This window comes from Amphiura filiformis, chromosome 8 (genome assembly GCF_039555335.1).
Source record: "Amphiura filiformis chromosome 8, Afil_fr2py, whole genome shotgun sequence".
Classification (NCBI taxonomy): domain Eukaryota; kingdom Metazoa; phylum Echinodermata; class Ophiuroidea; order Amphilepidida; family Amphiuridae; genus Amphiura; species Amphiura filiformis.
In genome coordinates, this window is record NC_092635.1 from 33,981,698 (window position 1) to 34,009,554 (window position 27,857).

General features: G+C 37.9%; 2 protein-coding genes across 2 annotated transcripts in view; one reads left to right on the forward strand and one right to left on the reverse strand.

Annotated features, from left to right (window-relative positions):
- Nucleotides 1-213: 213 nt before the first annotated feature.
- Nucleotides 214-8,737, reverse strand: LOC140159493 (nucleoside diphosphate-linked moiety X motif 17-like). The gene is made up of 6 exons (XM_072182982.1): nucleotides 8,654-8,737; nucleotides 4,676-4,786; nucleotides 3,479-3,688; nucleotides 3,117-3,209; nucleotides 1,247-1,482; nucleotides 214-434 (listed from the first exon to the last, which is right to left on the reverse strand). The coding sequence occupies exons 1-6, from the start codon at nucleotides 8,735-8,737 to the stop codon at nucleotides 269-271; spliced, it is 900 nt and encodes a 299-aa protein (XP_072039083.1). The 3' UTR covers nucleotides 214-268.
- A 240-nt stretch (nucleotides 8,738-8,977) lies between these two features.
- Nucleotides 8,978-27,857, forward strand: part of LOC140158976 (DNA-directed RNA polymerase III subunit RPC3-like) — a 153,103-nt gene continuing 134,223 nt past the window's right edge. The window contains exons 1-9 of the mRNA XM_072182278.1: nucleotides 8,978-8,990; nucleotides 13,821-14,013; nucleotides 14,761-15,016; nucleotides 15,696-15,884; nucleotides 16,188-16,196; nucleotides 16,383-16,474; nucleotides 17,002-17,106; nucleotides 17,507-17,680; nucleotides 23,469-23,520. Coding sequence (XP_072038379.1) covers nucleotides 13,867-14,013; nucleotides 14,761-15,016; nucleotides 15,696-15,884; nucleotides 16,188-16,196; nucleotides 16,383-16,474; nucleotides 17,002-17,106; nucleotides 17,507-17,680; nucleotides 23,469-23,520 — 1,024 coding nt within the window. The 5' untranslated portion in view covers nucleotides 8,978-8,990; nucleotides 13,821-13,866. The remainder of the gene's footprint in view (nucleotides 8,991-13,820; nucleotides 14,014-14,760; nucleotides 15,017-15,695; nucleotides 15,885-16,187; nucleotides 16,197-16,382; nucleotides 16,475-17,001; nucleotides 17,107-17,506; nucleotides 17,681-23,468; nucleotides 23,521-27,857) is intronic.

Here is a 27,857-nt window from a genome sequence, read left to right on the forward strand (position 1 = left end):
AAACAAAGGATTTCTCAACTCTTTTACTGACTTTTTACTACCTGCGAATAGGCAACAGGAATGTGTAATATATCATTGTAAAGCTTATTTTGAGGAGAATATGCCTGTCAAGTGTCTCAACAAGTAAACATGCTGACATTACAGCCCAATGAGCACATTTGTGGTGGACGGTCACATATTACTTCAAACAACAGCAGACCTATTGACGGCTATGTACCAAAGGACTTGAACATGAATAATTGATACGGTTCTTAAGTTAACCATTTGGTCACCTTATTTTAGGGTTAATTTGACACCATTGTTGTAAAGCAAACATTGTACCAGTGCTGATCCTCTCTATGTCATTTCCAACCGATGGCATGGTATTGAACAGTACTGATGAGTCTAATTCTTGCATGCAGGCTTCACTTGTCTTTGGATCAATAACAGTTGCTCTGAAATGAAAACAATATATTCCTTGATTATTTGAGAATGGTTCAGAATTTCCTACTTTATGTAAAAGCGGTCAAGCTTTGAAAAAAAAAATTTTCATAGAAATGATTAATACATTGTATGTGCCAAACAGTTTCCATCCTTCCTTAGACCAAAGGTTCACATTAATTATGCGTCATGATCCATCAACATTTACAATTTTTGGTTAGCTTCTATTAGTTTCATTGATACTGTCACTATGTGATGTTAAGTTGATTTATGACACACAGTATAAACTTTTTGAATTCCATGTCAGCAGTAAATGGATTCAGACCCATAGAGTGGAACCTATCATAGTACAGTACATGAGTGTGCATACAGTCCTTGAAGCATCCTTATCTGGACCGCTTACACAGATCTCTCTGTTATCCAGCTTATGATCTCGAATTAGGAATACACATTTCTCAATGCCTTTACACCTTATTTTTATACTCAAAAGCATTGCAATTAAAAGTACATCTCTTGTTAGTATATTTTGTCTCATTTTTTTAACACTTTATAAACATGTAATGCAGAATTGGACATAATTTACTTATCCATTACATGGCTGGATAAAAGAGGTTGACTGCCACTTGAAAATCAGACTATAGTGTGTCTTGTCTCAATTGAGAGTAAACTCATGTTGGATTTCGCAGAGGCATATTCTAATCAATGCGTTTACGAGGCTGCGTCGCCAGCGTACAGACAAATCACGCTTCTACGCTTGTGTATACACCCAAAATCCAACATAACATTACTCTCAACTTGAGATGAGACAGACTATAATCAGACTGACCTGAAAGTTTGAGGCACTCCTTCTGGAAGATTGACTACCTCTGAAGACGATGTTGGTTGAGTTACAAGGACTCTGATGACTTCCTCATCCAACCACGCTGCAGCACCAACTTCACTCACTTGCAGTTTGAGTTTCTCTTGCAGAGTCAAATGGCTATGGGGTGAATGGATGGTTTGGTAAACTACTACATGATGACGTCGAGGCAATCCAGCTGATAACATTGCAGGATAAACAGACTGAAAATAATAATAACATTACATTCATGCATATAATAAGGTGTATATTGGTGATCGGCAAAAGATCACTTGCGCTACGTATGCTGGGAGTGCAAAGGGTTCAAAATCTATCAAAATCATCACCTGTTATAGCAGCTTTGAGCCTTTATCAATTCCAGTCTGCATAGCATGACTGCACTTTTGCCATTAAAAGCAATAAATTTTATAGGCTAATGGGAAGAAACAAACTTTCATGATGAATATTCCATTCAACAAGGCATCTTTTACCAAATGAAAATATTCTTCTGAATGAAGCAGAATCCTTTAATTGCTCATAACAACTGTAGATGTATCTTGCTTCTCTGTTGCATAATTATAAAATAACTTAAATGTGCACTCACTCAACATTCAGCGCTGTGCAATTATACACTACAAATAATTGTCAAACTACTTTTCTAATTTGAGACCACAAAACACTCTGAAAAAGCTGCTTGTCCGTCAAAAAGACAAAAGAAAGCCCAGCAAGACCTGTGACTGAGATTGTTTATAGTGTGGAGTACAAGGGAAGTGATACAAGGCGGTTCTCGAACCACAAGTCTCGCCTGCTTTCGTGATCGCCTGCTTTTGCGATTACTTTTGGTAAAAGTAAATGAACCTGCAACAACCCATGGCGATTTGCCTGTTCAAGTTGAGCTTGATTGAACCAATATTGGAATTTGACCTTTGATCCCTAAATTTTGGTGGGTCTCGGCTGGGCACAATTACCTGGCTGATGGTGACTGTAACCACCAAGTCTCATGCCCATCCGACAATTTTTACTAATTTGACCTCAGATGACCCCTACTGACCCCAAAATGACCTTCCAAAAATTGGGCTCTAAATGTTGACTGTACCTATCAAGTTTCATGCCCATACAACAGTTTTTAGTCATTTGACCTCAGATGACCTCTGAGTGACCTCAGATGACCTTGCAATGACTGTCCAAAAATTTGGCGAGATAAAAACTATGTTGGTGAGATGGCAAGGACATTTGGAACAAGATTGAAAGAACACCAGAAAATGCACAAAAAGTAAAGAGCACAAGTTACACCAGGGCCATAAGAGGAGAATTGCTTACTGAACAAAACCATATTGTGCACAAAAAAAACCGTTATTGACTGGGAGGGGGCAAAGATAATAGACAAAGACTCAAACCAATTTAGTAGAAACATCTGTGAAGCCATGTGGATTGGGAAAAGGGGTGACAAAGCCATGAACTGAGACATAGGGATGTATTCTCTGGATCATGTCTGACTTGCTGCTTAAGCAATCACCAACCTGTGGGAATTAATGAGACTACCAAGTCCAGGTATGTACAGGTATGGCTCTCTGCACACAGGATCGACGGCTTTACGTCACCTTCAAAGGACGGGGTACTTTCATGATTCATTTACCCAATTCTAAATGAACCATGGAGAGAGCGGAAGTCTGAATTCAATCTACAGAAGTTGCCAATTAATTTCAGATTTTTTTTCCAAGTTAATATTCCAGCAAATCGTCACCACCGGGAATTGAACCCGGGACCTTATGCACTAAAGGCAAGTACCCTAACCATTGCGCCACACTCTCACACTAAATTTGATACACACTTATTAAGTCTCTGACTTTAAACGTACCTCCCACATTGCAATTGTCTGTGCTTGGCATTCTTCATCATCTATTTCCAGGCCTGTTTCTTCTGTTAATTCTCTCAGACCAGCCTGGACAAGCTAAAAAAAGAAAGGGTGAAAGTAATTTACATTTACATCGGATCACATAGCACTTTTGAAATCACAGAAAAAGCCATGTATCTCTCGTCACTTTTGCATTTATACTTATCACAACGATTTGCATATGACATATTCCAGTAAAATACCTAAAATACCACAAAGAATGTATTTAGGTCATCTATTGATGTTGATAATTGTTTCGAGTTACTTCACTTTCAAAAGTTGATAGTCAAGAAAAGTAAATTACTATGTGATTTGATTGCACTTACTGTTTCCCCTAGCTCTATATGTCCTCCTGGTGGCACCCATACTCCAGGGAATGTCCTCAGATGAGATGCTCTTCTAGTCAACAGCAGTTTCCTATCAGATGTGCAAAGCAAAGTGGCTACACCTACATCAATACCACGTCGCAGGGTGTCTTCTGATATTCTTTTATGGTCATCCTCTTTCAGACAATGCATTGGACAGAATGATGGGTGCTATAATGTGGATGAGAGAAAAGGTCATTCATGTAGAGGAAATTGACAAAACATCAGAGAAGTACATTACTTTTAATTCCTTTAAAGGTAGGTGACCCAACTGACAGCCTTATCCGTACTTTACCCCATCAACAATTAGAATGAATAATATTTCTCATAATCCCAATAACATTTATGGCCTTTATATGTTTTGTTTTGATGGTATGGACAAAAAGAGTTGCTTGCAGCATCAAATTAAAAGTCAATCGCGCAGAATGTAGACACACATTTACAAGGGCAGTTTGTCAGCACGCTTGTGGCGCAACGGTGAAAGAACATTTACGTCTCTACTGAACTTGAAGTGAACCAAAGTAAAGACACCCAATTCCTAAGACAGCTCAACATCCAGGATTGGTAGGGGATCAACTGGTCATCACTAACTATGGACAGAAAAAGTTTTCCCAAAATTCTGACTAAATTCATGCATTGCAAGAATTTTGTTACATACCGTGAGATTGAGAATACATAATTTTTCTGGCATTTGAGAGCATTTGAAAAGAAATCTTTGGATTCTCTACCAACTACCATGAACCCAACGTACAAACCGAATATATAAACATTTACGTGAATTCTTGCAAATCAGCACATAGCAATTGCAAGAATTAATTTTCAGAGTCTTGAGGAACAAACAAAAGGTCTGATGATGTCATATTTAACGAAAGTTAATTGGGGTGGGGGTCAGAAAGTCTGATTACATTTGTAAACTAGTTCAAAATCAAATATTGGTCAAAATACATCTTTTGGGTTGGAATTCTCAACATTTCACACTTATATTTTAGGAAGGGGTCAGCCTCCTAACAAACAGACTTTCCTTTATATATCATCAAACTTTTGGTATACATGTTCCTTTACCCAGCATGAATGTTGTTTAACAGTTTAAATGTATATCTCCAACAAACTTGAACAAGTACATTAATTTCTCATTGTTTTGTCAATGTTATAACTTACCTTGAGAAGTAAACCATCTTCTTCATTATCTGAAATGATGACTGTGTCATCTTTGAGATGGCATGAAACTCTCACAGTCTCTTCTCTACTGCCAAAATAATCTAAAATGCACTGAAAACACAGAGATAAGCAAATTGTATTTAGTGTTCATTACTAATCACACCAAGAATTTATTGTTTACCTATATGGATATGGAAATTTGTTGCCATTCAAATTGCTACATTGTATATGCAAAATGTGACTCTAAAATACTATAATATAGGCCTAAATTTTCTGTCCAACTAAATTTACTTGCCACTTCCAGCAACAGCCCACAAAACTTCAAAATTTCTCAAACCTTCAATTCTGAGCGAATCGCTTCATTCGGTTCAATGTTTTGCTGCACATGAAAATGTAAACATAGCAAAATCTAAGAGGTACGGTGCCAAAATTATTGAATTGGGTTGGAATCACTCTTTATAGTAATAAGTAGGGCTTTGAGGAAATAACAATATTAGGGGCCCCATTATTTATAATGTGTTGAAAATTTATAACAAATTAACAAATAATAAGGGCCCCCTCACCAAATTTTGAGAAAGTCCAGACGATATACATGTTATTTATTTTACTTGGCCTTTTTTGGTTTGTGGTATTGTAAGCATTTTAAAATTTCAAAAATAATCCCATTCAATTTATACATGGCCAACAAAGGAAAATTCCTGAGTTTAGCAAATTTGAGTTGAAGGAGGCCTTCTATATTTATAAGTAATGTGGACAATGCTTTACCTGTGGGAGGCTGAGAATGAGTTTCAACTTTCATTGTAAGAATTAGAAGTTACCTCAAAAAAACTATTTTTTACCATGCTGGATATGCTGGATATATGCTATAGCTAAAATAATAGTTTCTCGATCATGAGAGTATGAATGTACTGCGTAATGTCGCCAAGTTTAGTGGAATGATACGATAGCGCGATCAATTGTGCACGCACAGGAAATGCAGCACTACCCAAAAGCGTGTGTGGTAGGCGTTATGCACGACGCAATTGTCATTATGCGTGCCTATTGAGCTCTCATGATCGAGAAAATATTATTTTAGCTATAGAGAAATACAGGTACATGTCAGGATATAAATTGGAAGGTAAATAGGGCAAATAAGAAAATCTACTCACTATAAGGCCATGGGAATGAAAGTTGAGGCTGTTTTTCATTATTACGGTACGATACTTTAAAGTGAATGCATTGAACAAAGATATCGTTCATGAGTGCACAGATCGGAGCTAAATGTATTAAAGGGGTATATATGGATACGATCTAGCACCAGGCATTGAGTTTTGCAATGTGACAGGTGTGCTGTAAATCGCACGCCTGGATAACCCGAGGTGTGCTTTTAGGTGTGCTGCAAATCGCACACCTAAATAAACCAAGGTGTGCTTTTTTCAAAACTGGTGTATGACTATGATTTCATTTTCAGCTAAAACTTAGCAAAATTTTGTGACAACATACATGTCCTTTTTTAACTGGCCATGGTTAAGCTCTGGGGTAATGAATGGTGTATACTGCATAGATGTCCCTGGACTTTGGACTTATTGCTAGTGTCATTTGTAATTAATTAATTTTTTTAAGGTTTTTTTTTGTTTTGGATTTAGAATGTCCTAGAATGTCCTGAACTTTAGAATGTCCCTGGATTTTTTTATAAATTAAAAAAAAAATTACAAAGATTTTAAAAATTATAAATTCTTGTTTAAAATGGGCAAATTTGTAACTTATGTTCACATAATAATCTATGAATGATTTTAAAATGCATTTGTTTTGTATGCTTCTTTACTTCACAAATAGGTTGTAATGTGAACATCAATTATAAATTTGCCTATTTTGAACATGAATTTATAATTTTTTAAATCTTTTGTAATTTTTTTTTTTTGTAATTTTAAAATATATCCAGGGACATTCTTAAGTTCCAGGACATTCTAAATCCAAAAAAAAAAAAACTTAAAAAAAAAAAAAATTTTTTTTTTTTTTTTTTTTTTTTTAGGTGTGCTAAAAATCGCACCTCGGCGTATTTTCAGGCGTGCGGGCGTGCGAATCGCACTCGCACGCCTTAAAACTCAATCCCTGTAGCACTAGGGAGGCCCTCGTGCCGATTACTGTGTAAATGTGTAAAATAAAGTGTTCACAAATAAAGTGTTCACAAGCATTTTGTCGATCCAGAAATTTTTGTTTCAGAGCACCTGCGGTAGGTTTTGAGGCATGCTGGCGGTGGATGCAAATCTAAAACTTTTATTACCATGGCCTAAATCAAAGACCGAATCAAAAATACTAAGTATAATCTGTTGCAAGGTTCCTTTTACCTTTTAGTTTGATGCATTAACCATCACGTTTATGTGTGTGATGTCAAGTGTGTGCATAGGACCTTGTGGAAAATAATACTGCTGGACATTTAGCAGCACGCTTAATTTGTAAAAGGAGATATACATTGTACAGGGTTCAAAAGAAATAACTCCCCTCCCCTAAAATTACAAAACATTTCTATGCATAACTTGACATACATTTTGTTGATTTGAAAAATTCAAAAAGCCATGAATAGAAGAATCGTTTTTCAACCCTCCCAAAGTTGTTTCATTTGCAAAAACAATATTTTTGATCAAGAATGATCAGTTGATCACATTTTCCAAAAATGATGCTTTCAGAAAAAGTTACACTTTCTACCACATGTACAAAACGTTCTCGATATTAATCAATGTTTAGTTGATTTAATTCTTGGTACTTTCCTTCACCTTTATGTCTCTGATCCTTCAGGCAGTCACCCATGCAACCATCATTCAGTGCAAATCAAAGATTTGTTGTAACTTAATTTTGATGTAAAATAAGATTTTCTTTGAAGTTTTTAATCAGCAGCATTTCCTGTGCGTGCACAATCAATCGTGCTATCGTGACTCATGTCATTCCACTAAACTTGCGATATTACGCAATGTGCACCCACACACAGTACGTTCATACTCTCAGGATCGATAAATTAATATTTTCGGTATTACGGTATTTTGAATTCAGTTTTGAATTATAGTGAGTGCGTAATTAAATTTCCGTGCATGCGAATGGGTTACTCGAGAACTCTAGCTTCGAATTTGCACACGATAGTTACGCATTCGATGCTAGAGTGCGTTGCTATAGTATCATTTTTCGGTCGGACAGCGGTGCAAGTTTTTGCACCAGAAGTTATTTATTCTGTTCATGTTGAAATTTGGATGAAAGTTATTTTGATGAGTCAACTGTATCTTTTGAGCAAGATTTGCCTATTTTGGACAGTCTAAAATGTTGCCGAAGGGTACTTTTAGCAACATTTTTGAAGCTATCACCTGTCGTGTTTTGGCTGTGTTTACTTCTGAACTTCATTGCTTTACACGGTGTCATGTTTCAGCGAATCCGACTAGATTTTGAATGCAATGCTCTCTAGCCTAGAATGTGAAGCTATTGCCAGTGAGCAAATTCTTGGTTATACTTCTCTATAGCTAAAATAATTGTTTCTCCATCATGAGAGCTCAATAGGCACGCAATTATTGCGTCGGCATACAACGCCTACGCCTACCACACACGTGCATGCACGCTTTTTGGGTAGCGCTGCTGCATTTCCTGCAAAACACGTCTGTTTTGCCCGTTTTTTTAAGTTTGCCTTGCGAACTAATTTCCTGTACGTGCACAATCGATCACGCTATCGTGTCATTCCACTAAACTTACAACAATACGCAGTGCACGCTGTACATTCATACTCTCATGATCGAGAAATAATTATTTTAGCTATAGCAACGAATGATGGGATCTTGAAAACCCACATCAGTCTTCTGTCAACTCAAGCTGCCAAATTCTGCTACCTTTCTCTGACTCTGCAGAGTTAATTGCAAACTTTGATTTTTCACTTTTGTAGATCAAATCACGTCAAATACTTTCATCAAAAGAAAGAATATACTTAAATAGATAAATTACATGTAAAATATTGGAACGTACTTGTGTAAATTGTGCTTTTCCAGTGCTCAATTCACCAGCTTTCTGGAGACTCACAAGTATTCTGCTTCCGGAAACACGGGCCATTTGCCTGATTTTGCCGATGCATTATTATTCCGCCATAGCTATAAACTCTAATTTTAAATTTATGCATGTAAAATGTGATATAAAAATATAAAAGATATAAACTTAAGTATGTTTAAATTTGATAAGATGCCAGTTTTTGGCAAAGTTAATGACATTTTTTACAGCACTAATTTATTTTTATGATTGCATGCGGATGTATCTAAAAGTTTAAAGGTGTTGCTCGGCACCTGTCCTGCAATAGTCCTGCAATGCGGTAAGCTTAAAAATTATTGTGAAAAAACCGAAACAAATATTTTTCAAAACGCAAGTCATATTAAGGTGCATTTTAATGTTGCTGTTTTTATCGCTGGACTTTTAGTACATGACTACAATCATGCATGCATGATGCATGAAAATTGAAATGCTGAATGCATTGCATGCATGATGATTGAGTGAAGACTGCAGAATTCTGCATCATATCATGTATTATTTTGTAAAGATCTCCTCCCGGATCTCCTTTTGCATTGGCTGATCGATTGCGTAGAAAGCAATATATTTTGACATTTTATTTTTAATTGCTTCATAATGTTTCATAATGAGACTCGCACACTGTCTCTAGAAAAAATCAGTGGCATACCGTAACGCAACTAAAGTTTGTTCGGTTTATAGTGGAAAAAAGAAGACTCATAACACCGTGTATTGATATAGACCTTTTTCTCAGACGTCACCAATCAATCGATATTGGGGTCCAGCATTCGAGTCATCAGCACCCAAACGCAAATACCTAGGCGTCCTGCGCGGAATTGCCAGCTCGCAGTACGCGTTTTAGTTGTCACAATGTAAAAAGTAAACAAAAATGTGAAACAAAACAAAGATTAATTTTCAAATAGCATGGCGTTTTTTCCGTATTTTTACACGGTGGGCATGTGGGAAACGCAAGTGTTGGTTGTTTACATCTGAGACCCCAATATCGATTAGGTGACGTCATCCATGCATCAGAAAAAGGTCTATAGAATTGTGTGCACGCTGTTGGGTGCAGTGTTTATGCTAAACTGTGCATTGCGTAATGCATGACTGGCGCACGCTTATAATTTATGTGAATTTACGCGAGCGTGAGTTGGGACTTAATTGACGCACGCAGCTAACAAAAGCCGAATAATTTCCGACTTATATAAGCCGAACAAACTTTAGGGTTGGTAGCGCTAGTGGCGGATCTAGAGCAGTCAGAGGGGGGGGCAATTTTAGAAAAATATATAAAATATGGATGTGCTCCCCTCAGAAGTTATAGAACTTTTGGAAAATAAAGACCCAATTGACGGTAAAGGTGTTTTACCTTCTACATTCTACCTTCTGCCTTCTACCTTCTATCAAAATTTGTGAGTTATATGTAGTGAGTTCATATATCATGTACATGTAGTACAATATATGGAAGTCTATACACACACCAGCGCCATTAAGTTACGTGATAAAATTTAAATTTCACACAGCATCATACATTAGCTAAAAATTCTCACATGTACTACAAATATTTAAAAATGTATTTCAACAACAACAAGAAAATAATAAAAAACAAAATATATAAATAATTTCTAGCCGAAGTCTTACAAAATCTCTATGATCACCTTAAAGTCTGAACTAAATATGACTATTGTCCCATCAATCCAAGGTCTCAAATAAATCCTCCATTCATCATTGTTCAAACTGCAACATATTTGAATGTGGTCAGCATTCCCATCATGCAATGTAATGGGATCCATCTTATGATTATAATATATATATGACTGATTGCTACGGATATTCGCCGGGATATATATTCGTCTCAGGTCTGTGTGTGTAATAATCAGTGCTGTACGGTGCAAAAACTGATTGAGGAGCCAATGGCGCCTAACTTTATAAATTTAGGCGCCCATCAATTTTGCTCACAGGTAAAAAAAAATGTTATCCTCCATGATTTCATTTTGCTTTGACACAACTTCAACAGCTACCGCCGATTTAGATACAGTTGGTCTAAGAAAGGCATCCACACATTGTTGATGATGTTTACTTCCAGAATGTTTATTTAGAGTTTCACGTTTGAACAATGTAGATCCTGACACAAAATCACTTCTGCCTACTAATTTGGGATACGCCCGGCAGTATTTACAACCCATCGTGTCCTTGGCTTCATCATACTCCAACCAATCGAAGTCATCAGCCCATGTTGGTTGGAATTTACATCGTTTAGGTTGAGCGGGTTGGGTAGAAGAATCTGCATTTCCCCCACTGCTTCCATCATCAATTTCAACACGAACTTCCGGAGCAACAGTATTTCCCGATTTGCCTCAAAAAAAATCCAACAATGTCCGCTTCGTTGCTATTATTATACTCCTACTCCTGATAAACTTTCAGCATCACACAACATAAATAAAATGCAAAACACTCGACCGTACACTCTGCATTGGCTCACTGTGTAGCACATGACCGTACACTTCACGATGTCAGCCTGTATAGCCATGTGCGTTGAATATTCATTGCGCATGTGAGTGACAAAGCACGACATGCACAGGTCACAGTGGTACAGTAGTGAGGCACAGCGCCGTTGTGCAGTGTACGTGCTGAACAGTACATGCTCGCGGGGTCACTGGGAATCCCGGGAATGATGAATATTAATGATTACCCCAACCCGAAGTGTTGAACACTGTGTTTACTTAAAAATATGTGCCAATTCACCCGAATGCCATTCGATTTTTGTGTACAAAATGAGCATTAAATGGATACTTTATGGATCACTCATCATCACTGTATATTTTTTGTTTAGTCTGTGAGGTAAATATTGATTAGCCCTGCCCTGGCGACTAACATGTGAAATGTTTAGTCGCCATTGGCGGTAAGAATTTGACTTTTGGTCGCATGGGCAAAATGTTAGTCGCCAATGCGACCAATTTAGTCGCACCGTACAGCACTGGTAATAATGGCTGTATTCATTTTGATGCCATTGAAGTTCTCATTTAATACTAAACTGAAATTTTATAGGATGGAACTGTTGACTCAAAATTTGAAAAGCTATTTGGCTGGAAGAATATAAACCATGTAATTAAGCAAAGTGGGGGTCATTTGAGGTCAAAGGTCATGCAGGTCAAATGTCAAAACTGCTCTGATTATATTAATTGAATTGTGCATAATAATTCAAGACTTCAGCATCAGCATGTTTAAGTCAAAATTGCATTGTGGGATAAGTGTTAAATTAATTTTGCAACTTAGCATTTTCCCCACTTGGGCCCCAACATTATAAATAATGTATAAAGTGGGACACCAGCAAGCCATGAAGATAAAATTGTTTGTTTCTACACTTCAGTGTAGTGATTTAAGGACATTTATTTCCCCGACCCCAATCATGCCAATATGCAATACAATAAATGTCCCCACATTCCTTTACCCATAGGCCCATACCTACATCCGTACATCTACACACCCACATCTTCTAACACCGGGCCCCCTCTTCATATGCCCACATATTCAGTCCCCCACCCACCCGGCCCACCCACAACTACCATCCAGTGGTGTAGCCAGCCCGGTAGCCAGGGGGCATCTTCCCCCTTGTGAGAAGTATTGTCCCCCCCCCCCATGGGATGCTGGACGCCCTATTTGTAGCCCATTTTTTACCATTTTCGTCAAAGTTTCACCCCCTGGAAAAATTGCCTTGCCACCTGAAAAAGTGCTGGCTACGCCACTGCACCCCCCCCCCTCCACCACCACCACACACCTCAAATCAAACCGTCATAGCACTGTAAAACATTAAATAATATTAAGCCTGATTTGGCACAAGAAACATGTTATAAAATTTTTGTGGCCAACTCACCACACACAAACTCACTGATTTGTGGTAGCAGAAGGTAGAATGTAGAAGGTAAAACACACTTACCGCCCAATTGAAGCCATTTGGTGGACCATTTTGTCACTAATATTGTGTAAAATTTTAGTTTGAAAAAGCTTAAAATTTGCGAAAAAAACGGCCCAGTTGAAGCCATTCGTGGACAGGTTTTGACTTTTATTGTATTAATTATTGCTTTATTTGTTGTACCCATAAAGTTGCATTGATCACGCAGGGGGGAAGTGAGAAACTTGTGCAAAATGCGTAAAACTTTAGTTTGAAAAAGCTGAAAAAATACAATTTTTGAAATGACAGACCAATTGAAGCCACTTTTTTTTCACTGTTATTGTATAAATTATTGGTTAAAACATCAAGTTCTGGGTGTGAAATACAGAAGCGAAAACGGGCAGTTGTTTTATATACGCAGGGGGTGTCTGAGGGGATGTTCCCCCTCAGAAGTTCAGAAATTTCACAAAATGAAGGTCCAATTGAAGCCATTTGGTGCATTATATCATTGCTTTTTAAAACAAAAAAGGGCTGCGTGGGATCCTCATACTAAAGATTCTATAAACCAGATTGAAATGATACAGAAAAGAACCGCTCGCCTTGTCTTCAATGACTATTCATCTCGCACACCTAGAACAAATATATTGAAAACCCTTGAATGGGACTCGCTGGAGAACAGAAGAACTTCTCGCAGATTCCTGCAGCAATCCTGTCTAGGCCACTTGTCCCTGCCTACTGGAACACTCCTACAGCCCGTCCAACGTCAATCACAACATCTCCACTGTAACACTTACTCAACAATCACCACTAGTAAAGATTGCATGAAATTCTCATTTTTTCCCCAAACAATTATTAACTGGAACAATTTACCTGAACAAATAACTCAAATAGAAGAAAGGAAGCTGTAGCCATGCAACCACATCAAAGAACAAAATCAAGACTTACTTAGCACTCCGCACGCACATTTCCTGACCGGAGCTGACTCCAGGAGGAGTGTTGACCAGTATACAATCAAGATCAAGATTATATATCACATATTTCAATCTACAACGGGAACGCAGAACCTGGCTGGAATACAATAATTAAAAATTTACCAATCATGAGTGAGTTTGCATGGTTGAATTCACTTCCGCGTTACGCATGCACAGTTGCACACGCTGGCGTACATCAAAATCAGTAAATCTTCCTTTTAGATTAGTAAATTTTACTTTTTGATTAATATCAAAAAACATTATTTTTCTTTATCAGGAATCAATACCAACAAATGTAGAATCAATTCCTTGTACTGTAAATCATGTCAGCAATTGAGGTACAGGTAGCATCCAGAATACTCAAAGAACACTATGGGGACATAGTAGATAAAGTATGTACACAACTCATCAAGTATGGCTCTACTCCACTCAGACCACTAGCCCAGGAGTTGTCACTAAAGGTTGACCAAGTAAGTCTTGTAACATTTTCTTTGTATTTTATTGTTTTTATAAATAATCAATAAAGTTAATGAGCTACATGTAATATGACTGGAGTAACTCATTTAAACATATAATTTGTGCCAACATTTTACTAAAAATCCATGCATAAATGTTCAGGGTACTTTTATTTTGCATACCTTTGCCTTGACACTTAATTATGCAAATATGCAAATTAGAGGGAGGCTTCACTATATATTAGGGCTCATATTGAAATACCCTACCACGTTTTCACACAGAAGGAAGGCAGGATTCCCCTCGCTAAGTGCGCGCCTCAGGAAAGCTTGGTCAAAGCGAGTTTCGAAGTGTGAGTTGTGTGAAATTCATCCTCTTTCGTGTAGACTGAAGCTGAGTTGTGTATAGTACATTCTCTTGAAGCCAGTTTCAAAGCAAGCTTCACAGTGTTGGAAATATGTGAGGTCAAAATGTAAAGTGAAGTCCACTTTTCACAAAACCTCCCCCCGAAAAAAGTCCACTTTTTCAAAATCAGCAGCCCCCACAAAAAATCCTGGCTACAGGCTGTGGGGGATACTGACAATGTATTATTTCAAATAGAAGCCATTGCTACATTGGTTATGAATTTCAGTGTATTGATAAACTTTGCAGTTGCCATCTCTGTTGAATGAAATGAAAACAACTGTAAATAAGTCAGTTGATTGATTGATTGATTGATTGATTGATTGATTGATTGACATTATATCATGGTTTTACATTCACAGGTCAAGAAAGCATTATGTGTTCTCATTCAGCATAACATAGTTACTTTCAAACTCCATAAACGAGGGTTTGTGGAATACTCTGCCAAAGTTGATCATGTCTTGATGATCCCTCGCTATCCTCATTACATTTATTGTGCCAAAACTCTGTATGGGGATGCAGGAGAGCTGATAGTGGAAGAGTTCCTACAACATGGACAGATGTTGATGTCTGCTGTGGTGGATAAAGTGTCCCAAAGATTGTCTGAGGCTATGGAAGGTTAGTACAGGTATATGTACTTTAAATGCCTAAAATTATTACTTACTGAAAACTTTTTCTCACACTTCAAAAAAACACATTACCATGGTAACATAGAATCCTGTTGTAAACCAGGACTGAAACAATGTTGATTTCTCAGGAAGATGAGCAAAATTTCACTCCAAGATGGCAAAATTTCCTATAATTTCTAATGTATTTCTTACTTGAGGAAACAAAATTTCCTTCCAAATCCAAAAATTTTCCTGAAACTGCCTGAAAACCACAATGCTTCCAGACCTGGTTGTCATTTTGATATGGCTGTCCACGTTTGCATTTGCCAATTTGCCACCTCATGAGTCAATGCATGTTTACTGTGAAGTGGATTATGAATGCTCAAACCTTGAAATAAGCAGGCACCAGGAGCAAATTTGCCCTCAAGAACAATTTTCTAAAACAAATTTTTCCTGGTTCCAGTATTGAATTTGATGCATGTACTGGTATGCTGTAACTGTATCATATTTGCAGAAAAGAATTTAATAATTTGAAAATTGCTCCTGTTTCTTCAGAAATTGCTACAAGGAGCAATGTTCAAAAACAAATTGGTTCCAGTCCGCATATTTTAAGGCCTGTGTATATTTTAAGGCCCGTGCTTTATTGTATTTATCATTGATTCTTTGAATATCTACTTTCATATCCATAGCTGGACAAAAGCTAGACCCAAGAATAGTTCCAGGAAAGTTTGAAGACTTGGTCAACACTCATTTTCTTCAACGATTACCAGCACCACCAAAACAACAAGAGCAAGAGAAGGCACCCTCAAATGCTGTGCCTAAGCTGGAGCTGAGTGAAAAAGACATGTACAGAATACCACAAGGGGTTGATCTTGTGGGTAAGTAGCAGTGTAGGCAATTGAAAACTCCATTAGGGTTAGGGTTAGGGTTAGGGTTAGGATTAGCTTACACGAAATAATTACATGAGGGATCGACTGAAAGTTGTGAAAAAAATGGCTGGTGCAGTTTCAATTGAGCTTCATTTAGGGATGAAATCAAAACTTGACCGGTGGTTGACCGCTGGTTCCGCCCGGTTCCATCCGGTTCCCATTGTTTTGGACAATAGCAGCTGGACAGAACCGGCGGTCAACTGCTGATCATGTTTTGATTTCATCCCTTAGATGAATTGTGCTATGCCTTAGAATCAAACAGTGCATTTCATTGGTCGCAGCTTCAAATCGCTAACATTCGCCTAAAGTGCTGGCACACACACATTCGATTAAAGAAGCCGCATAAATGCTGAAGCGAAACTGCTGCCTCAGCTTTGACGTCACTGCCACACCAGGGTGAAAAATGGTACGTGATTTGGTGTTTTTGATCTGCTTAATCTGTTACAGGAAGAAAACGTAAGAGATCTGTGACTGATAGTGGCGATGCTGACAGGACAAGTAAAAAAGTACGAGGATCCTCAAGTACAGGAAATGAAGAGGTAGGTGTGAAGGTTAATTCTACAGCTTCTGCCAGATAAAAACGGCAGTTGTTTACATTTTGAGAGCATGCACAGCGTAAACACAAAGTGGGGTTCTGATTGGCTGATTCAATCAGCTGACAATCGTAACAACAAACAAGGTAATCTGATCGGCCGATTATGCGTCAAAACGTTGGGTGGGGCAAACAAAGCTCCGCGTATGTATCTCATTAACAGGGCGCTCGCATCAATCCGAGCAAGGGACTGCCGTTCTTATCTGAAACAGAGTGTAGTAACCGAATAAAAATGTCTCCTTTTTCTCTCCCTTTCTGTTTTCTCAAAAATGAATGAAATGTGAGTTAATCAAGACAGATTCCCACAATTTTTGCTAGTTTAATAACCCAATATTCGCTAACAATGTTGGAAATGCATCCCCCTCCAAGGAAAATTAATCAATTCATTTCTTCTGATTGGCAGCTATACAGGTGTGTATGCATTCAAAATAATCACATTCTGGGTGAGTGAAGTTTTTTTTTTTTGTGTTGCAGGTTGCATCTGATGCTGGGGTGGTCTGGAAAATTAACTTTGATCGTTTTCATCAACACCTAAGGGATCTTGAGATTGTGGCAGCTGTTTGTCGCAGAGTGGATTGGGTAAGAATTTATCATATATGTGATGTGATCAAGCTATACATTGGTTCACTGCAAGTTCGGTAGTGACGTCAACGCTTTTTCGCCCCAAGCGTACCGACAAACTGCTTTGTACGCATGTGTATATGCTCTGCACAATTAACTTTATGCGCAAAATAAAATGGTAATACCTATTTGAATACATCCATAAGTCCAGGGAAATGAATGAGGTGCCACTGGAGCTGGAACTGATAATAGTTCTCTTTGAGTCTAATGTCTTTGGTATAAAACCACCTATTTCATTGTAAAAATATTGATGTTAATCAACATAACAGCACCACTAAAAATCATACTGCTTTCCAGAATGAACACATGATCACATACGTACCTCTAAACTTTTCTAACATATATTTTTTTGGTACAGCATGCTGGTGAGATAGTTCGCACCATGTTGCGTGTCAGTGAGTTGACTACTGATTTCAACGCTAGTGAGACAATACCAATTGGATTCCATGATATCATGAGGGCGCTACCACCCGATCTCAAAATGACACGCAATGCAGCTGAACAGTACTTCAAATTACTTTCAGATGATCAGGTAGGGTCATATGCAAAAAAAAGCAAAACATGGTTTTCTCCTAACTTCTCTTAGAAAAAAAAAAAAAAATGGAACTACAATCAAGGAAAAAAAAAAGTTGACATACTTTGCCTGCCTTTTGGTATATCTCTGCTCCACTCCTTTAATTCAATGTTGGACCAAGCCATGTTGTCAACAGGTCCGTGAGACCCTCCAACATTGAAAGATGGGGAGTGGGGAAGGGTAAGATACAAGGTGGAGTCTGTGCTTCACATATATTGCATACATGTTTCACTTGCCTCTCCAATTTTGATAGAGCACGCATTCCAATTATTTAGTACAAGTGTGCTAACTATTTTTTCCCATGATTGTATTTAGTAGCACCCAAATTGCACAATTTAATCTTTGCTCTGAACTCCTTTAATTTGAGCAACTGTTGTAAATATTTCTTGACCAGGAAATGATCATTTTCTTCTATTCTTTTCCGAAATAAGATCTTAAACAGAGAATGCTTAAATAGGCAATAATTACAGTGGGTGATATTGAGGTGAGAAAAACAGTGTTTCAATGGCAGAGAACTTGGCACTTTGTTAAAAAATGCTTTGTATTTGTGTCTTGCACGTTGTTTGGTTTTGAAGTCTCCATAGAACATGTAATTCCTTCCTTCAAAACAGATGTGTTTATATAACATTAAAAAGGGGCAACAAAACCATCAAATCAGATGTCAACTGTATATTGCTACTAGTGCTGGTATCGGCAAGCATTTTCATTGTCGACAATCGACAAAATTAAAAAGCCGACGTCGACAACTGTCGACAATCAGGCCTAATTAATAACCCTCAAAATCGTCCCACAAACCTGGCACATTTTACGACAATCCGGGTGCAAAATTCGGCAACCTACACGACGGCACAACACGCTGCAAGAATACCATGAAAGCGATACAAACTGGCAATGATTGATTGGGCTATTTTTAGAAATCCAGGCAAGAGTTGTGAAAGTCATTACATTTTAATGAGTTAAATATGCTAGATTTTGAGCCGAAATATAACAAAGACCACTGTGTGATACCAAACATGATCCACAAATCTGATGATTTCCTGTCCCTTCGTTCGCTTTTTTCAGTCGCTAAATGTAAACATCAGAAAGAAGTGCCGAATCGCAAATTAGTAAATTACCAATATTAATCCGCTTCATCGCGCAACTTGCTCTGAACTCTGCCCCATTTCCCCCAAAATGGAGAGCGTGTACATTATTCCAAGCACGTGACTGTTTTGTGAGGCTAACAGCCAATCACTTTCACTGCAGCGCTGTAGTGAAGTAATACAGAGATGAAAAAAACATTGTGTGAAAGGTCAAATCGCAAATAAACAGCGTCTGTGATTGGCTCATATTTTACCTATTTCGCATAAATACCCAATCAGTGTGCTTGTTTCAATAAATATATTGACATCATCAGTTGATCATCAGGGACTTTCCCAATTTGCCAATGTTGCGTGACAGCGAAAATGGCGACTGCCGAGTGAAAGAATTGGATGCTACCAGCATGTGCGATAGATCGAAAACGCTAAAGAAACATGACGAGAACGTCAGGGAAATCGACAAAGATGTAAAGAATAAGAGATCCCGAAAATACCTTGGTAAATTTTTTTTGGATGTTAAACTTTTCGAGCTCTCTTAGCCAAAGTTTTTGTTTACTCTTTGTCGATACGCAAAGCTCTTGTCGACAGTCGGCAAAAGTGCTTTTGTCGACAATTTTGTCGACAAAGCCTTGTCGATACCAGCGCTAATTGCTACACCCAGACTTGTAGTATTGGGACCCGTCATGAGTACGGGTACGGGTACGGGTCCCGGATCATGAGTACGGGTACGGGTACGGGTCCCAAGCCATGGGTACGGGTACGGGTACGGGTCCCAGGTTATGGGTACGGGTACGGGTACGGGTCCCAGTCCATGAGTACGGTTACGGGTACGGGTCCAAAGTCAAAATAGGGTAGGCGTACGGGTACGGGTCCGGGTCCGCAGCCACGGGTACGAGTATGGGTACGGGTACGGAAATTGGGACTCGAGTACGGGTATGGGTACGGGTCCCAGTATGGGTACGGGTACGGGCCATGGGTACGGGTATGGAAATTTGGACTTGTATGGGTCCAATTATGGGTATGAGTATAAATAAATAAATTAAACATGTACAAGAAGAGATTAAATATTTCAAGTCTGGACTCGACTCAAGTCCACTTTTGCTGGACTCGGACTCGCCTCAGAATTGAACATTAAAAGGTTTAGCTCAGCTCGGTCAAAAAATAGGACTCGGGCTCGAAGTCGACCCCAGTCCGATTCCAGTCCAATCAATCCATGTACAATGTGGAAAAAAATATTTATCTTAAACATCAATTGGAATTAAATTAATTGTCAATTTTCCAAGTACATTCATGCACATATACACAATACACATCTAACAGATTTTCCATTAGCTTAATCATTGTAATTATTACCATTAATTATGCACATCTGGATAATTATATCCATGTTTTATTTTATATTTTAAAACTCCTTAAACTAAATCTCTTATCAAATCCCAAATTCCTGTATGGTAAGGACCTCTCTATTCATTTGTCTCAGATGCACTAGCCCAAGCCTGGCACAAGAAGTATGTACACTGTATGCTCATATGTGGCTGGCAGAAAAGTCACACCAGTCACATTATCATTAGTTATACATGTGTGCAGCATGGCAGTGTGTCCTGAACTCGCCTCCCTTAGCGTTACATGACAAATATTATGAATTTTTACAACAACCGGGGTTCTAATTAGATTATCTCGACAATCATCAACCCTAAACTAGCAAAAGTATACATTTTTGGAAAGCTGAAGGTATAAGCAATTCAAATATATACATTTCAACTCATTATACAGGGTGACCTGCAAGTTATACAGGGTGGAATAAAAAGATTTTGATAAAAATGGGTCACTCAATGCATTGCTTATTACCAACTTACAGTAATAAACTGGAAGTAAACAACATTCATTTGGTTAGAGGATATGGAGAGCCAACTGACTTTGGAAGAAACCAAAATCACAGCTGTTTGGTAATCTAGGAATATAGGGTGTCCCAAAGTATGTTAGTTTTTTTTACAATTCAACATATTTTGAACCTAAACATTTTCCCCCTAACCCATACAGAAAAAAATATGTCCATATTTAGATTCTTCGTCAAATTTCCCTTCAGAAAATCTATACTTCGACTAGGATACGATAAGTAATTAAAATTTTACAGTAACTTTTAGATTTTGAAGACATCTGCATTACTTACTATAATGTTTAATATGACAACGGGTAGTTTTGTATGGAAAAGTTTGTATTTTCTAGACTAAACCAATCATAAATTATTAAAAACAATTAGTAGAATTGTTTAGCTGTAAGGCCATGAGTGTTATAGATGCTAAATAGAGTCCAAATCCAATTTACAGCCTTTACAGAAGCAGATTACGCACTAAAAATACCAATCCCATAGAGTTTGTGTGTACCACATCCCCCACCACCCCATCCCCCACCACCGCCCCCCTGCCCATTCTGATTTCAATGAAGCACAGTGTCAGTATTAAAAAAGTTCAAGTATTTCTTTTTACAGGGTTGAAAGTGCATTTTATTTAGCAATAAAATGGGACCACAAGCATGACAATACCTTCTTGCTTGACAGAGATATCATCATTTGTTTTGAGTCGACTTTGGCAAAATGTAACGTCGCCACCTTTTTTTGGTGCCGAGCTCAAGACACGCGACCGCATACAAGTAGTGGAGTGTATTTGAATGGAAAATATCAAAATGATTAGTAGAAGCTAAAATAATGATATTTTAACATGATAACTTGAAATTCACCACAAAAGAAAACATCTTTGCTGGGTCTTTTTCTGTATTGATCAGTCATTGTGTGAATGAGACATGTACATGTAGAATACATGTCATGGGTATGGGTGGCAGTGTGCACAGGCTGCAACATTGTAGATCTACATGTGCAGCATTCATGTTCATTTTGTGTAGCCAGGGCTGGATTTATCTTTTTCAGGGCCCTGGACCAGGCTAAAATAAATTTAAGGGCATTTGCTATAGCTTTCCATTTACTCCCCATCCAACCCCATCCATAATGTAGGCCTAGTGGGCCTAACCTATTTGTTTTAATTATGAATTTATGATCAGAGGACTCACAGTGGGATTCATGAGTGGAGTTAACATACATTTGGGAAGTGAGAGTATTCTATTCTCACTTTCCTGCATTTTTGTGTAACCATGTATGTATGGTACCCGTATCCATGGGTACGGGTCCCCGACCATGAGTACGGGTACGGGTACGGGTCCCAGGCCATGGGTACGGGTACGGCAATGGGGTCCCAGGTCATGGGTACGGGTACGGTAATGGGTCCCAGTCCATGAGTACGGGTACGGGTACGGGTCCCAGTCCATGAGTACGGCATGAGTACGGGTACGGGTACGGGTCCGAAGCCACGGGTACGAGTACGGGTACGGGTACGGAAATTGGGACTCGAGTACGGGTACGGGTACGAGTATGGGTACGGGTACTACAAGTCTGGCTACACCTATTTGCAAAGTTCTTTTGCATTGCCTGATTTGGCAGTTTATGGTGTGAACATGAAATTAGGTTCTGATTGGCTAATTGAATCACATCATCATCACATCATCACCTCATTCACTGCGTAGCATCGCATAACACAGGCATGATTTTATGCGATCAGTTGGCCAGTGCGATAGGTCTTTGGAAAATAGTGTAGATTATTTTTATGACCTATTGTGTTTAAGCCAACACCAACTGAGTATAAAGAAGACTATTATCAAGTCCCAAGTAAAATCAATGGAGCAGATTATTTCTTGTGATCAACCCTGTTTCAAAGGAAGAAAAAGCATGCACAGATTTAGACTCCCTGCTGGGATCATAATGGCAATTATATGGGTTGTAGCTTACATTATTTTGATTGCTGTTTGATCCAGCATCAGTTTCCAACAACATAGTATTCACACTAAATAGCATAAACCCTATCACAGAAGAAATAAAATACCTACAGGTGTCCACATAATATGTAAAATGATTGATTCAATAGTTTTTATAAAAATTGCTTTCACAGAAAAAAAATAACCAAAGGCACCGAAAGCAATTGCCATGGGTGCCCCATGCCTTTGCGTTGATGAACCTAAAAATGTGTAGCTTTGGATGCATTCTTTAGCATGCGATTGCCTTGGTGCACTAGCAGGCCTTAGCAGAGTTGCCTGGCTGCCCTCGCAAATGGCAAAATGAACTTTTCTCCCTGTGCTTTCATTTGGTATGACTGTACTGAAGTAAATTGAATTATCAATTTCAGTCAACTAGCCCCATGAAATCGATGAATGTACTTTTAAGACATGAATAATAATTTTGTTTTGTCAAGCATAACAAGCTCTCATTAATAGCATGGTCAGTGCACTATTCGGCATTATTCTGCAACACGATATTACTGCTTTGGCTTCAAATCGTAGTGCAATGAGAAACTTTGTAGTCTTTTTACTTTGCAGCAGAATGAAATGAATAAAAATGATATTAATAAATATTGCTCATCGATATTTGAATTATCCATCAATGTCCTATAAAGCTAGTAAGGATTGGTATTATCAGATAAGTAAATAGATGGACAAGCTAATGGCTTCAAATTATATATAAAAATAAACATACTAAGTCATCAATAACTTCTGTTCTGTAACAAGTTTGTATATTAAATGTAAAATTGATGCAATGATTTGTTATTTTTCTTCTGTTCTCACAGACCAGAATTCTTCAGAAGATTGGTGAGAGCGGAGGAGGAACATATAAAATTGGTATCCTTTGTATTATTAATATATTAGTCAATGTGTGGTCATCAATATAGTCATTTAGTTATTCAGTTAACCAGCTACAAAATCAAGGTAAGTTGCAGAAAACACAGCATATTTTACAATAAATATTATCATTAATTTACATGATTTTTCTTGTCTTGATAGTTACTATCGAGTTCTTTTAAAACATGCAAACATGAAAAGCACCATCCACAAAAGTGTAAAGGGTTTGCAAATGTGTGTCTCAATCCCATTAGCTCAGTTGGTAAAGCGCCGGACTTTGGTACAATTTCATGTTTTTAAATGCGCTCAATAGTAAGCACAAATGCTAACTATTGAGTTTTTACGGTAGAGTGATTAATATAATACATATACTTTAATTTTCTTCCATCGTGCATTTTAATGTTATTTTGATTTTAATTGATAATTGTCTTGTTAAGTTTTGGTGTTTGAGATGTTTGAGAAAGTGTAGCCTGTTTATACATATCTGAAAGTAAAGGGAAATTTAGTTGTGCACCCTGGTGGAGACAAAAACTACTCCCTGAAAAAAAAGGGTATGTCCTTGTGTTCTTGTGTGCATTTCTTTTTACCTCTGCAAATGGAAAAAAAATGGCCCAACAAGTTTTTTTATAAAATATCAGTGTTGGTGTTGCTAATTATTTAAAGAGGCTGGTTTAATAATCAATATAGTTAATTTCAATTGCCTGTGCATGGATGGAAGTGACCAACAAAATTGTCATCAATCGTTTATTGTGTCACATGAAGGTAAGTACAAATTTATTTTCCTATAGTAAGTAACAACATGTCATAGCAAGAAATATCCAGTAGTTGTTTTCTGATATTACATGGTTTTGTACCCATGAGAGGGAGTATAGAGGTTGTGCATATGACGTATCAGACCGTAAATATGGCGAACGTCTCAAATGCATTCAACAAAAGCATGATTGCAATCTTCCGCGACAGTTCGTCTCACACATACTAAATGCACTACGATCAAATAGGTTAATGACAACATTTGATTGAATGGACTGCACTGCGCCATGATTATGGTGAAGGACACCGGTTCAAATCCTTTGTTTGGACCCAATAGATAAAAGCATAATTGCAGGGCCTCTATTGGTTATTGGTCAGGTCATTCAAAATCACTATTTTTCACCAGAGTTTCATACAGGTATTCAATTTGCTGTATAATTATAATGTTGATAATCCCAATATGGCATTGAAAGTAAAGAAAGGATATTCACAATCTCTGTGTGTGATGTTGTATGTGCATTCCAATCAAATGTTTAAGTTATACAAACAGACAGGAGTTATTGATATCCAACAATGACCTCCGCATGTGACATGGCGAGTGATCACAATGACTTCAATGTTGGTGCATCCTTTGCAATAGGACAATTCACACATGTGATTTTGTGCTGCTGCTATTAGTTGCTAATGCAAGTCTGTTATTGCTTATTAGAAGGGGTGAAGGAGGTTGTAACTGAAGTTGCAAAGTCCCCGTGTTGTTGTTGAATGGTTTATGGAATGATATTCTATGTACATGAACATGTGTCAGGTGTTCAAAAGATATTAAATTTATGAGCTTTAATGAATGTGTCCCAGATATGTTTTGTTTATCATGTGTATTGGGTTTCTAATTACATGCAACCCAATAAGTTTCATTATACCTTATTGAAAAATTTCAACACATTTTATAAATATTATTATTACTCAGCCAAAGCACCAAAGTTTTAATACTTTTGTAATTGAGTTTAACTATCATCAGGACAATATTTGCTGTTCTCGGCGGTCATCTTGACTTGAGGTCAGGTCAAATTTAAAGTTGCTCCAATCGGGCTGTAACTCAGGAAAAACAATCACCGACACTTGAGGAATATGAAACCGCAAAGGTCATCTGAGGTCAAAGGTCAGGTCAAATTCAAAGTTGCTCTATCTGATTGGGCTGTAACTCAGGGGAAAATGATCCCTGACACTTGGGGAGTATAGAATAAAAAAAGTCAAAGATCAGGTCAAATTTAAAGTTGCTGCAAACGGGCTGTAACTCGGGCTGTAACTTGCGGAAAATGGTCCCTGACAGTTGGGGAGTATAAACCATAAAGGTCATCTGAGGTCGAAGGTCAGGTCAAATTTACACTTGGAAGTATAAAACCGTAAAAGGTCATTCGAGGTCAAAGGTCAGGATAAATTTAAAGTTGCTCCAACTGGTCTGTACCTTGTGGACAATAATCCTTGATACTTGGGGAGTTTAAAACCGTAAAGGTCATCTGAGTTCAAAGGTCAGGTCAAATGTAAAGTGGCTCCGACATTTGGGGAATATAAAACTGCAAAGGTCATCCAAGATCAAAGGTCAGGTTTTGAAGTTGCTCCAATCGGCGTCATATTAACTTGAAAAAAACAATCCCCGGCACTATCACAGGTCTGGATTTTCAAATTGATTGTCTTTTGCATACCAGGAGCTAACATTATTATCCAGCTAATATGACCATTACTGGGATGAATAATCTACACTGAGACACCATGATTATCATCACCCTTTACCAGGTTTACTAACCACTCCAGTTTACTAACCGCTCCCGCTACTCAACTGCGGCGCGGGTCTCCGCTAGTTAATTCATTAAATGTGTGTGAAAACAGCCGTGGTATACATGATAGCCTATTACTTAGTAAACAGATGGGTCCCACATCTGAGTGCAAGAAGGAAGGGCTCCAATAGCTGCCCTTTGGTACAATATTTGAAAATACATGTTGTGGATATTAGGCCAGGACCGTAACCAGGATTTATTTGGGGGGGGGGCTGATTTTGAAAAAGTAGACTTTTTTTTTCAAAATTAAAGCCTTTTTGGACTAGGGGGCGGATTTTGAAAAAGTGGACTTTTTTTCTAAAATTTGAACCACTATTTTTTCGCTTGCTACGCTTGCAAATGGGACTTTTTTTTATCAAAAAAGGGGACTTTTTGGGCATTTTGGGATTGGGGGCAGCCACCCACATCCCCCCTGGTTTCGGGCCTGTATTTTGCAGTTTGACATGCTGCTGAAATGATTTAGGATGGGGTAGTGGGGAGATTTTGGTCAGGTTCTCATATTTATGTAGGGGGAGGGGAGAGGGGGTAACTCCATGTTGAAGCGTATAGGAATATGTTGCCCAAATGAGTCATTGGTCCAAAATTGTGTTAAAAGCTATCCAAAAACAGCACACATTGGGCTAAAAGAGCAACAATGTTTACTTTTGCTGTTTTTTTAAGAGTAAAAACTACCTTAGAATTTGGGTATGATGCATCCCAGTTTAAAAAAAATTCAGGCTTGCTATGACTTGCAGCTCACAGCAGCCTTTAAAGATGAAACTGACAAATGTTGACTTTTTTATGAGGAAATGCTGATCTGCTTTTGATATTACATGTAAACAACTTGACATTTGACACTTTATTGACTTGCCTTCTTCTCTGACCAGTGAGAACAAACTTGACTTCCTGGATGTGAAACAGCAATGAAAACAAGCATACTCAACTTCAAGTATGTAAAAGCCTAACATAGTCCAGTCAAAGTGGGTTTTGACTCAACACTAATTGCAACAGAATGTTTTTCACTGCTATGCATTTCAGAGATGTTTTTTTTGTGTGTGTGGGGGGATGAGGTCATACAGGGGTCAAATTTGAAACTGATATGACAAGCTATACTTTTCTGATCCTTGACTGGAGGAATACTTTGGTATTGTTTTTAAAAAGATTTCGGTTGCAGTTAGTGGTGGGCGACACCATTAATTTGTTTAGATTGACTGGATTAGCACACAAAAAACCAAACACGCCCACCTGTATACCCACATGCACCGACTTGAAATCCCATGTACATCCACAGTTCCACACCCACATATTAAATACAGCACTGAGAGGTACAATAATGAGAAATAATTTGTCGTGGCTTAAAGGGGTGGGGTATGAACATTTTGACAGTATTTTTTCCCCCAAAGACCTTTTTGTTTTGGTGTTTTTGGAAAAATCCATATCTTCAAAACAAAAGGTCAAAATTTTTAACTGCCTCCCACCTACATACACTTTAAGTACATTTACTTCGAGGACTGATAAATATCAAAAATTAAAAAAATATCAAATTTTAATAATTTGTCATAATAATTTTATTTGATATCAGAAGGATATTCCTTGTATTCAGAATTCAATTTGATATGTCTGATGTGCTCTCATGTCCCAAAAAAAATACAGTCGAAATGTTCATACCAGAGCTCTTAATTCAGGGAAACTAATTGTGGGGATTTGGGCTCCTTGCACAAAGTCCACACAAACAGATGTCTCATGTGTTTCTTGTATACAAAAAAGCAGACAAAC

Excerpts from the sequence above, each read along its gene's own strand:
- LOC140159493 (XM_072182982.1), bottom strand. The coding sequence starts at position 8,737 with ATGGCCCGTGTTTCCGGAAGCAGAATACTTGTGAGTCTCCAGAAAGCT. Across the intron at positions 4,787-8,653 it reads GAAAAGCACAATTTACACAA|TGCATTTTAGATTATTTTGG; the intron begins GTACGTTCCAAT and ends CTGTGTTTTCAG. Across the intron at positions 435-1,246 it reads GGAGTGCCTCAAACTTTCAG|AGCAACTGTTATTGATCCAA; the intron begins GTCAGTCTGATT and ends TTTTCATTTCAG.